Source organism: Ruditapes philippinarum, unplaced genomic scaffold, assembly GCF_026571515.1.
Source record: "Ruditapes philippinarum isolate M1 unplaced genomic scaffold, ASM2657151v2 ctg5203_1_1_1_1, whole genome shotgun sequence".
Taxonomy (NCBI): Eukaryota; Metazoa; Mollusca; class Bivalvia; order Venerida; family Veneridae; genus Ruditapes; species Ruditapes philippinarum.
Genome location: NW_026854671.1, coordinates 73,358 through 86,863, shown reverse-complemented (window position 1 = coordinate 86,863; position 13,506 = coordinate 73,358). Strand labels below are relative to the sequence as shown.

At 34.8% G+C, this 13,506-nt stretch overlaps 1 protein-coding gene across 1 annotated transcript; it reads left to right on the top strand.

The window, feature by feature from the left end:
- The first annotated feature begins 1,987 nt into the window (after positions 1 to 1,987).
- LOC132740719 (kelch-like protein 24) lies at positions 1,988 to 6,209 on the top strand. The gene is made up of 2 exons (XM_060728683.1): positions 1,988 to 2,169; positions 4,110 to 6,209. Exon 2 carries the CDS (start codon positions 4,119 to 4,121, stop codon positions 5,856 to 5,858), a length of 1,740 nt encoding a protein of 579 aa, XP_060584666.1. The 5' UTR covers positions 1,988 to 2,169; positions 4,110 to 4,118; the 3' UTR covers positions 5,859 to 6,209.
- Positions 6,210 to 13,506: the final 7,297 nt, after the last annotated feature.

The following is a 13,506-nucleotide window of genomic DNA, read 5'->3' as shown; positions in this document are numbered from 1 at the left end:
CATTAGGATATGTAAATATCAATCTTATTAACGTATTATCCGCTGATAGGTACCCAGATTTCATGGCCATATGTGCAAAGTTCTTGTTATCTTTATTTAAATAAAGTAATAATTATTATTTAAATGAAAATATTACATAGACAAGAAAAGGAATGTTAAGAAAGTCACTATTTCATTTATATTTGTTAAAATTTGGATTTCGCATATTGATTAACGTCACTTCTCTTCAAATATTGTCTTATGTAATATATATAATTTTATATCTTTGAAACTGTTCCTTTTGAATAATTATGATGCTTTACTTTGTTATTTCTTTTCATTGACTGTTTTATGTAATATGTATATCTTCGAACATTCGGAGACAATAAAGATGTATATATTATTATTATTATTATTATTATTATTATTATTATTATTATTATTATTATTATTATGGTGATCAAAGGGTTTTGTCTTGCAGATCCAACAATCTGCGGCGGTATTTAATACCTGTATTACACGGGAGATAAGCTGGTAAATACATTATCGGCTTTAAGTACTGAAGTCTAGACGCTTTTATTGAGTGCACTGTACAGAAAAACTTAAACGTTGCAATATTCATTTAAGTAACACACCGTCATACATATATGTAACATATTCAATACAAATTTATATAATATTACAATAAAAATGAAACAAAATAACTGTAGAATGTAAATGTAAACTGAATATAACAACGACGCATCACTTGCCAACTGAAAGTTACATTTTTCCGTTACTAACGACAAACTGATAATTCTATTTGTATAAGACAATTAACAGAAATCTGGTCCTAGTGGTGGTATCATAAATTGTTATATTTGTAAATAAAGTTATAGATTACATCCGATTTCAGCAATCGTTGTTTATAATAAATAGGAGTTGTTTTTACTTACAATGAGAAGAATTCCATAAGACACTTTGTCTTTCATTCTAACCCTATTATTTTAAGGATATTTGAAATGCTTTGTGTATATTGTGAATTGTAACATTTATATATATATCCTGAGAAATAAAATATGTTTGCAGCCCCGTTCTGCAACTCAGTGCTGTTTAAAGTTTCTTATGCTTCAGGTTCATGGACTTCAATGTTGTTCGTATACAAGACTGAATAAAAAGCCAATGGTAAGGTCGTGAAAAATCCATACACTTTGCATAACGTCTCATGAACTGACTCACTAAACCCGTGCTGCTCGTGTTTTCAATACAGTATGCATACAATGCACAATGGTTTGTTTACATCAGTAAAATCTGATCACGTATTCAGAACTGTAATGCCTTAGCCAGACCTGAAAAAAATGAATAGACAAAACGTTTGTATTGTAATATTATATAATTTTGTATTGTATATGTTACATATGTGTACCCTCTTGGATTTTGTTGCAGTTGTTGATGACGACGAAGACGCATATGATCCGTTTGTTTGTTTTTGCTAGAAGTGATATCCTGCATTCTGGAGTAGTTTTGGGTTTAATTAATTTCATTAAAGATATACCAAGGGTGTAAATTAGGAATTTGCTCCAAAAATACATGTGTGTCCCACCGTACGCGTAATTACTACATGCGTATGCATATAAACGTAACTAAGCTTTAAGATATCTGTATGGTCAACACCAACGTCGTGAAAGTGACATCGATTGTGCAAAGCTTGATCTCTTCAAAAACTAAAAATTAGTTAACTGTGCGCCATCAGTTTATTCTTGTACATGTATTTCAATAAATCGTAAATCATACATCTTTGTCTGGTGTAAAGATTAGTTTGCACTACATTATATACCTTTCTGCAATAGCTTAGCCATAAGTACGTTTAACTTACGGTCATTCTCGTCAAATTATTATAATATTTATCTTAGTGTAACATTAACCCACGTTAACCCAACAAAAGCAATACCACAATGACGTTTGTGTACATATTACATTTATAAAGTAACCATATGCTTGGGCGGACATCGGTCAACATGACATAAATCCCGTACATATGTTACGGTCAGTTACGTGACGGTATATATCACGTGACCAGATTAAATCGATAGCGTCTATCGATATTTACATTGTTGGTCTGGATGTATCGTGTGCAAACACGTCTGCTGTTTATTATGATAATAAGTGTGCATTATAGGAATACAACGCGGAAGGACTACATCTGTTACAGTAAGTACAATTTATCTTATTTATTAAGCTTGAAAAAAAAATCTCCAACTGAGAATACACATTTTTTTCTCATATTTTTTCATGTTTCCTTAATTGCAATTTGATTATATTTAAAGAATGGCATCCGTATCTTTTGAAGTCTGCAATCCATGGCTTTCATTATTCGATATCAATATAAGGTATTGTACATTCCATTGTAAAGCGATATAATGTATCTATCTACTAAACGAATGTTGAACTTTTAATGAGACAGATTAAAGATGATATCTGTATAAAACACTCTAAATTTCACATGTCTTTGTAGTTATTCTACTCCTATGTAACAGGCTAAGTTAGTAAAGATAGTCTCAAAATTTTGAGACCTACTAGCGGCTGAAATGATAGGACTTTGTATAAAACCTTCGCCAATTTTTGTTTTTGTTGATGGTGGTTTAATTTTTGTCGTTTTTCTCCTACTGAAAGCTCTTAAATAGGACGGGTCCAGCAATATGCAAATTCAGTATGGTTAAGGCTATGATCAATGTCAATTGCGGCGTAATTAATTCATTAGTGGCCAATTTATGCCGAATAAATGTAGTTGTTGCTGTGAATATATAATTACACACATGTTGGTATGTTATATATGCCGGTGTACCATCAATACTTCCTCAGTACATGTAAACATATGAGATCTGGAATATTTATAAATCACGTGCACATTGATTCGCTCGTGCATTGACTGGTTTAGTTGCGAATTTAAACACAGGCATCTGGTAATCCGTATAGCAAAATAGTGAGCATGTTGATGCTTTATATTTATTCTTCATTCATATTTCTTTTTAAATGGATATAATTATATATTAAATGTTTATAGCCAGAGACATAGATAATCTATGTCTCTGATTAACCGAATAACTTTATTGTTTGTTTCGCGTTACGATTTTTGAACTAAAAAAGAATATAGGAAGTTTTATAGAATGGAATTGCTTAACAATTTAATTCGAATAAGTCAAAATCTGATTAATATCAACTCTGGAAAAATAAGAACGCATTTACATTTTTCATTATTATACATGTATGTATTTGTCGCACATATGCGCGATAAACTATTCTAATACAAAATTATTACAGAAAACAACAACAACAAAATCAACAACATTATAGGAAGAAATTCCACGTCCGTCAGTTTCTCCTTTGAGAAAATTTTGGAAAGATATTTAAAGAAATAAACGTTAAAAATATACCATATCTTTTATTAACCGATCTTTATCTTAAATATTTAATTGAAAAAGATACTGATCTTCTATTTAGCGGTGCTTTACTAGAACGTGCCTTCTTGACATGACATTTACAAACCTGTTGGACCCTCTGGCCATTCGCAAATGTAGGCAATAAATACTGTGATAAAACTTTCGACATCGTGTCACCTTTTAAAGATATTATAATTATTTTATTTTTCCTTCCCATTTACCCAAGGGTGTAACATGTCATATAAATTCCGTTTGTTTGTTTTTTAAATAAAAATAAAAATAGCAAGATAGGTTTTAAAATGAAGTTGATAAAGATCGGCTTGAAAATGTTGAATATCAGATGTTGAAATATTTGTTTTTACACAACTGTAAAAACAACATATGTTAGTTACCCCCTGGTAATGTAATTGATGAGACTTAGATAAAAAATACTAGATACTAAACTATTATATATCTGAAAAGTAAATTTAAACATTCGAAAAAATCTTCTATATTACCAATAATCATTATGCGATCGTTGACGGAAAGTGCCTACAATAAGCAGTTAATGAAAATGGTTATTATATAGAAATATTGAAAGAGTAACGCTGGCTGTATTGACATATAAATTTTTCTAAATTCAAAATTTGAGAAATGGCGAAAATTGTCTACTATACCTAAATTGTATACATCTTCATATAAACTCATGTATGTTTTTATTTTGTTATACAGTTGAATGAGATGAAAAGCTGTGACGAGCCAAACACGTCGTGCTGGTTAAAGGATGGTTTACGTCTGCTGTATGCGGACCGCAAACACTGTGACGTTCACATTCGCGTGCAAACACAAGTGTTCTCCTGTCACAAAGTAGTGCTATCGGCTGCATCCGAATATTTCGACGCGATGTTCTCGTCAGGTATGAAGGAAGCCAAAACAGACTGTGTCAAAATAGAGGACGTTGAACCAAACGTATTCAAAGACTTACTAGCTTTTATCTACAGCCATGAAAACGTGATATCAACGGAAAATGTGGAAGGACTGCTAATTTCTTCATGTAGATTTCAAGTCAAACCTCTGACAGAAAAATGCGTCAGCTTTTTGACAGACGAATTATTGCCAGATAACAGTATCGGGTGTTGGGCTATCGGGCGCTCTTTGTCGTGCCGAACGTTGACAGATACGGCATTACAATACATTCTTGATAATTTCGACGCTGTGGTCAGACATGACGAATTCCTGAAGTTAGACTTTCAGGATTTTTACAGTCTGATTAGTAATGAACATCTAAAAGTTGAAACGGAAGACAATGTCTGTAGAGCCGCTTTGAGATGGGTCGACGCAGACGAAGAAAACAGACAAGAATTTATGCCGGAAATTTTAAGCGAATTGAGACTGTGTCAAGTTAGTCTTGAATTTATCCTGGAAGAAATATTTACAAGTCAATATGTTTATCAAAATGAGAAGTGTGTTCAGATGCTTAAAAACGCTATCAAATACCACGCAATGCCGGAGAGCCGACACATGTTCCAAACAACGAAGGTCAGGTTAAGGGACGTTTCAGATAAAATAGCATTGAAGTGGGTTCTTGGGAAGCGCCGCGTAAATTACGGTGACTATATTACGGAGTTCATTGGACACAACGAAAAGGACAACATTTGGTATAGTCTGTGCACAGCACCGACTGATCTTGGTGATGACTTCGCCGCATGTTCCGTTGGCGACGATTTGTTCATTTCCGGTGGAACATCCAAACCAAACTGCCTTTACCATTTTTCAGCTAAACTATGTAAATGGATAGAGAAACCTCAGATGAGTCATGGTCGATACAGGCATTGCATGGCCGCTGTGAATAAAACTTTGTACGTATTTGGGGGCTATAAGTTTGGCACAATTAGCAGCGTCGAAGCTTTCGATTTGTTGACTAACACGTGGAGTAGAGCTGGAGATCTGAATCACGCGGTGGACGCGGCATCTATTGCTGTGTATGGTGATAAAGTATTGATATTCGGTGGTTGGCAAGGATTTTCAGAAGAATCAGCTGCGATACAGTGTTTTGATACCGCTACAGGCAAATGCAGTATCGTAGGAAGTTTACCGTCGCCACAGAAAGAAACTCGTGCTGTTACCTTTGAAAACAAAACCTACATCGCTTGCACTAATGGTGAGGTGTATTGTTTTCAGCCCGAATCAGGCGTCAGACTTGTCAACCGGGTAAAGGACTTTAACATGAGAAATTTTGGACTATTTAAAGACAATTCATCGCTGTATATACTCGGTGGAGAGCATATTGACAGTATTGGCACGTTGACGGCTGATGACGAAAGGTCTAGTTCTGACATCATCAGATTAAGCTCAACCGTATCGACGTCAGAGTTTCCGGAGAGTCTTCCCGTTCCTATGGAAGTGTACCACTGCTACAGCACTGTAGTCAAACTCAGTTATCCTCTGGTACCTTTTTCTGAACAACTAAAATTTATGTAGTTTCTCATGTGGAAGTCTTAACTCAAAGGGCTTAACGTAATCGTACTGTTGCTAATACATTAATTCTCTTGTTGTAAAAAGATAATTGCTTTACAAAGAGACTTCTTAGAACGTTGCATTTACACTGATGCTGTTGTGGTTAAGAGTTTACTGTTTTCAAAGGTTGCACTTACATCGATACTGTTGTGGTTAAGACAGTGTTAATAGACGTTATCCGGAGCTCGGCAAATGTGGGTGCTTCCAAGCTAATCCGTAGGTAAAAACAAACTTTTGACGGTGCACTACCCGTCACAATAGATAAATCAACCTGGTGCGCCTTTTTTTTGAAGCTGTAACTGTAAAGGTTTGTTTGAAGCTGTAACTGTAAAGGTTTGTTTGAACCTATGGATAAGCTGGGAAAACCCCAAAAACAATGTATTCTTAATTCCGGAGGTAGTCTATTGCACTAGAGGCTGCACTTACATTGATACTTATGTGGTAAAGAGGTTATTGTTTTTACAAAGAAACTGTTAAGAACGTTGTTCATTGATACTGTTGTGGTAAAGTGTTAATTTCTCTACAGAGGGACGCTTTGCTGAGGTTGCACTGTTGATAAATATGACACTCTCGTGCTGACACAAATATAACAATACAATGATAATGTTACGGTGTCACTTTATAGAATTTTCTACTTGTTTCTGTTCTTATAAATACGTCATGCGGTAAATTGTCATGACAACGAATGATTGGCTTACAGATTAGAAACTTGTTAATTGGCAAGTACATATCTGTATATACAGTAACATGGTAATACCTCAACATGAAAATATATCCCTGTGTGTTGTGAAACGTTAAAAATATTCGTATTATTTATAGTCTTGCGTGTAAGTGTTTAATTTATTTATTTATCCACCTATTTATTAATCCATCTATTTATATATTTATCAGCTAATTTATACAGTGATCAATTTATATATATGTAACAGTATCCCTAGATTTTATTAAAAATATTCCTGATTTTATAGACATTATTATTTTGTATGCTTTAAAAAGAAAAGCCAGTAAAAAAACAATATAATAAAAATAACCAGTGTTTGTTTGGGTTATACCGACACAGTATAGGTCATTTGGCGACGTTTCAGCTTTACTGGTGGAGGAAGACCTCAGGTGCCCTTCCGTGCATTATTCAGGCACGAACGGGCATCTGAGTAGAACCACCGACGTTCCGTAAGCTAGCTGGATAGCTTCCTCACATGAAAGAATCCAAAGCACCTGTCGGGATTCGAACCCACAGCGGTAAGGGGCAATTGGTTTGAAGTCAACGACGTTAACCACCCGGCCACGGACGCCCCCAGTGATTGTTTATTTGTATTCCTAAAAGTGTAATGCTTACAATAACATATTTTCTCTAATTTTAACTCAGTTACTATGAGCTTTTTGTATATTCTAATGTATACAAAAAAGGTACGCCCTCTCATCTTCTCATTCGTTTATATGTTCTGAAGTCTACATTAAGTGAACACTCTCTCATCTCTTCATCAGAGCATTCATGGTGTATTTGAGAAAGAAAATAAAACAACAGCAATCAAGTGAGTTATTGACAGGACTCTGTGGGATCTACACAAATATCACACTAAAAATCAAAGCACTAAAGGTACTGTTAGCATCAAGCAAATAAACAATTCACACTTAGCTTACAACTCGTCTTGGTAAAATACAAGTAGACCTAACACAAAGGGAAGATGAAAAATTGAAGCTTGATTTCTGTTGGTTCTAATCAACAAACATCCTTAATCTTCGAGTTAATATCAAATCAAACATAATCACAGCCATTTTTTTTTCAATTTGAAAACATATACATCACCCAATTTGAGTTTGAGCAAGTTGTTTGTCACAGTAATTTTGATCGACTTCGTTCTATGAAGCAATGAGGTTCTGTAGCGAAGCAAAGAGGGACCACTGCGTTGGAGTTTGTGTAGCGAAGCAAGGGGGGACCACTGCGTATAAGTTTGTTCAGCGAAGCAAAGGGGGACCACTGCGTATAAAGTTTGTTCAGCGAAGCAAAGAGGGACCACTGCGTATAAGTTTGTGTTCAGCGAAGCAAAGAGGGACCACTGCGTATTAGTTTGTTCAGCGAAGCAAAGGGGGACCACTGCGCATAAAGTTTGTACAGCGAAGCAAAGAGGGACCACTGCGTATAAGTTTGTTCAGCGAAGCAAAGGGGGACCACTGCGCAGGAGGTTGGAAAATTTCCAGTACTGACGTGGCATGAATGCAAAATATTTATTTTTGCCCTCACATGCATGTTTTAATAGCTGTAGCACGTTGACGTATACATTTTAAATATGGTAATTATAACGGTTAGTAAATATCTACCTTTTATTAAAGACCATCAACCCATAAACATTATGTCAAATAGTTTCAATTTTCACCAATTGGTTCAAGGTATAGAGCGGACGTAAAACATAGTGGTTATTCATATTACTGTTTTAGAATACCACAAGGTTTTACGAGTATCAAAGATCTGGACATTGAAGTTTGTAAGAAATATTTCTCCAAGCATTAATAGGCTATTTTTTTCTTAAGCCTGTGACTATTTATGGATCAAGTCAGAACCAAGACCTAAAATATATATTACCAATAAACTATATTCAATAAGGTTTATTTAACGTCGCGTCTTGCGTGCTTAGGAAAAATAGATCAAAGACTGTAAGTTAGTTAGACGTTAACAAGAATAAAATAAACGTCTTAAACATCCTTTTGATCTGTTTTAAAGTGTTGCTTTTTTATCAATCTATTATTAGATAAAAAAAATCAAAGCATGTGAAGGAATCCAGTCACCCTTTGTCCCACAGTATAACGTACAACTTGAAAATAATTTCTAATGGCCATTCATGTATCAGTTGAGGAGGAAATGTCATTTTTTTTCTATATTTAGCTCCGCCGGCCGTTTTGTTCAACACGAAAACTATGTTAGCAATTTTTATAAAGAACCACCTAAAGATCATTCTAGTAGAAGTTCATTAATATCATAGCATGGTTGAAGCGAAGATGTCTTTTGGCGACCATCTTCGGCAAACCTGAACTATTTTAGCAATGCATAGATCCATGACCTGTCCAATTCTAATAATCAGATAAGTGGATACAATATGAATTTCACCACAACATATTTGTTAACGAAAAAGCACATGGTAATGTCTGTTTATTCAAATTGCTAAAAGTCAGAGTAGGAATCTATCAATTTTAGTTAAGGATCGCCTATAGATGTTCATTTCTGTACAGGTTCATCAAAATCTGCCTAGTGGTTGAGGAGGAGGTGTCATTTTCTTCTACTTTCTTTCTCTCTTTAGCTCTGGCGGTAATCTTGTTCGGCGGAATGGAACCATTTGAGCAATGTTTATAAAGGACCGTCTAAGGATCATTCCTGTTTAGTTTCATCACTATTAGCCAAGCGACTGACGAAAAGATTCATTTAAAGCTTCTTTCAATTTTACCTCTGGTAGGCATCTTCAACAGATCAGAACCATTTGACAAATTTTGTAAAGGACATCTAATGAACATTGCTGCAGAGTTGTTGGGAAGATGTCAACATCTTGTTGTTCTTGTTTTTGTTTTCTTCTTTTCTTCATTTTTAAGCTTTTGCTGTCATCTTGTTCAGCGGACCGATACCATTTGAGCAAATTTTCTAGAGGACCTTATAAGGACCATCCTGTGAGGTATTGTGGTTAAGGTGTTGTGAAAGTAACAAGAGCTCCTCTGAGGCGGAGAAACATACGCCCGATGGTAAATTCAAAAGAAGATATCACATACACAAATATGCCTTCAAGATAAATACTTCAAAAGTTATCCTGAGTACAATTGTTACAAAAGAGGCATAACTCTTTCAATAATATTTTGATTGCAGCGAAAATTAAACTTATATACGTGTTGATATAAATTACTTACAAGCCAAATATAAATACAATCGCTGAAATCCTTCAAAAGAACTCCTGCAACCTATGGAAGGACGGACAATGCCATCCCAAGTTTCTTCGGGCGTCGGACAAGAGGGAATATTAATAGCAAACTTCCGGTTTTTGTGCTGAAAACAAGACCATTTTGACTCTTACTTTTTTCTAATAATCATCTATCAATATTTTAAGGTCATTGTCGATCTCTTATTGGATAATTTGCTAGTTCTTTTCCAGACAAAACTAGAACTATCGCTGAATGCGATTCATACCCCCACCATTGTCCTTGACAGAAGACGACTTGGAAAGGTGGTTAAGGGAATAACTTTAGTGGTACAATACATACACATAAAAAGAAATTATCTCTGGTGAAAAAAAAGACAAATTGTACAGGTAATAGTATAAATATATATTGTCAAATCATGTTCGAAACATTCACAAATAACCTTTCATTTTCCCATTGTACTAAAACAAACAAAAGCAGTGAAGTTAAGAAAATAGCATAATTATGTCAAAATGTAATTAAGAGTGGAAAAACTTTGCACACTGAGCTTACTTGTGACCCTTCATATATTATATAGTTTCAAGTGAATATCTGTTCTAGTTTCAGAAACATTTAAGTATTAATTATTATATCAGAACATTTTCTAAGCCTAAAAGGGACATAACTTGTGTCATAATTTAATGGAATTGTTAAATTTTCGTCACCTGAGCTTGAATTTTAAGTTTCAAGTAAATATCTGTTCTGGTTAAAGAAATATTATAGTAAATACATAAAAATGGACTTAACTTTGCCAAAATACAATACAAAGTTCTCCCCCACACTTTTTTTAGTTATTAAACCTGACATGCATATCTTACTCGTATATATTTGAAGTTTCAAATGATTATCTGTTCTAGTTTTAGAAATATTCAAGTACATGTTAAAATTTCAGAACATTTTCTAAGTAAATTTTTAACCTTCAAGTGTGGCCTTGACCTTAAGCTGGCACAAGGGTAAGATGGATTCTGCACATTGCCCGTTGGGGTGAACACTTGAGTCAAGTTTGAAGAAAATCCTTCCATTAGTATAGAATTTATAGAGCGGACACGACATATTGTCTAGTATTGATTGTATGTAAATTTAAAGACTTAACAAGAGCACCGCTAGGCGGAGCATTATATGCCCGAAAGTGTTTTTTTTTGTAAGGATGAAGCATTTGTAAGACACGGGAATTGAATAAAGTTTTACCTCCTTCAAATAACAATCCTCCTATGAAGTTTGAATATTGTGGGCCAAATGGAACTTAAGTTATGCTCCAGAAACTGTTTCCAGTTTAAAGGTAATAGTGAACTTGAACTTTGACCTTGTGACCCCAAAATCAATAGGGGTATTCTACCCAATATGGACAATCATCCATTGAACACTGTGGGCCAAATGGAACTTAAGTTATGTTCTGGATACTGTTTTCAGTTTTTAGGTAAGTGACCTTGACCTTGTGAATCCAAAATCAATAGGGGTCTTCTACCCAATATGGACACTCATCCTATGAAGTTTGAATATTGAGGGTCACATGGAACTCAAGTTATGCTCCGGAAACTGTTTTCAGTTTTAAAGTAATAGTGACCTTGACCTTTGACCTTGTGACCCCAAAATCAAAAGGGGTCTTCTACCCAATATGGACAATCATCCTATGAAGTTTGAACACTGTGGGCCACATGGAACTTAAGTTATGCTCCGGAAACTGTTTTCAGTTTTATGGTAATAGTAACCTTGAATTTTGACCTTGTGACGCCAAAATCAATAGGGGTCTTCTACCCAATATGGACAATCATACTATGAAGTTTGAATAATGTGGGCCAAATAGAACTTAAGATGTGTTCCAGAAACTGTTTTTAGTTTTAAGGTAATAGTGACCTTGACCTTTGACCTTGTGACCCCTAAATCAATAGGGGTCTTCTACCCAATATGGACAATCATCCAATGAAGTTTGAACACTGAGGGCCAAATAGAACTTAAGTTATGCTCCGAAAACTGTTTTCAGTTTTTTGGCAATAGTGACCTTGACCTTTGACCTTGTGACCCCAAAATCAATAGGAGTCTTCTACCCAATATGGACAATCATCCTATGAAGTTTGAATACTGTTGGCCAAATGGAACTCAAGTAATGTTCCGGAAACCAAATTGCTAACGGACAGACAGACAGACGAACGCCAGGGGGGTATAACATAATACGCCCGAAATTCTTTCCAGCATATAAAAAGGGACATAACTTGTCAAATGCAATACAGAGTTATGAAACTTGATCTGCATATCTTACTTATGACAACTCATATATCTTTTACGTTTCAAGCAAATAACTGTGCTAGTTTCAGAAATATTCAAGTACATGTTAAAATTTAAGAACATTTTCTAATTCAATATTTGGCCTTCAAGTGTGACCTTGACCTTAAGCCGGCACAAAGGTATCATGGGTTCTGCACATAAACTTGTTGAGGTGAACATTTGAGTAAAGTTTGAAGAAAATTCTTCCATTAGAAAAGGATTTATAGAGCGGACACAACATATTGTCTAATATGTGATTGTATGTAAATTTGAAGACTTAAAAAGGGGCATAACTTTGTCAAAATGCAATACTAAGTTATGAAACTTGACGACACTTAATATATATTGTAAGTTTCAAGCAAATACCTTTTATAGTTTCAGAAATATTCAAATACATGTTAAAATTTAAGAATGTTTTCCAAACCTTGACCTTAAGCCAGCAAAAGGGTAACATGGGTTCTGCCGTTGAAGTGAACATTTGAGCAAAGATTGAAGAAAATCTATCAGTTAGTGTAGGACTTACAGAGCGGACACAACATACCGTCTAATATTTGATCTTCAATTGTGACCTTGACCTTGAGCTGACACATGGGCAACATGGGTTCTGCACATCCCCTTGTTGAGGTGAACATTTGAGCCAAGTTTGAAGAAAATCCTTCAATTGGTATAGGACTTATAGAGTGAACACGATAATGGAGACGGACGGACAGACCGAAGCAACAAAGCAAATCCATTATAGCCCCCCCCCCCCACACACACTTTGTGGTGGGGGTATAAACATTGTAAGACAGATAATCAATATTATGCTTCTTTTGTTTTTACCTCTCTACTCTCACCATGCATTTAGTCCAACTCAAATAGTAACGCTCCATCACTCCAGCAGACATATTTATCTGGGCAGTTTTTAAGAAAGGAAAATATTTTTGGTCCATGATTTGCATAATTATAAAGCAGAAGAAAAACCAGGGCAATCTTACGTTAAAGGTTGTAAAACAAATTGCTGAAAACTGCTCAAATACAGACCGATCTAACAAAATTTACCAGTATTTTTCAGGTGTCCACAAATCTAACAAATAATGGTATCTAGATGCTTAAATAAAGATACAAAGATCTTTATTTAAATGAAACAAAACTTACAGCTTTTAGGCATAATTTAAATGACTGAAAAGGGAATTGACGGCTAGATTATTTCCTCTATAAAGTGGAATTTATATTCCAGGAAACTATTAAAATTATAGACATAAGTACGTTTGTGGATGTGAAACTTGTGTAATGTCTAGCTCAAGGAAATTATGGCTTATCGCTAAATGGGCTTTGAACTTGTGCTACGAACAGTTCCATTGAATTCTTCCTGAAACTTTTTTCCATTAGTCCTGTTACATGTACTTTATGTATAGCCCGGAAACAAAATGCA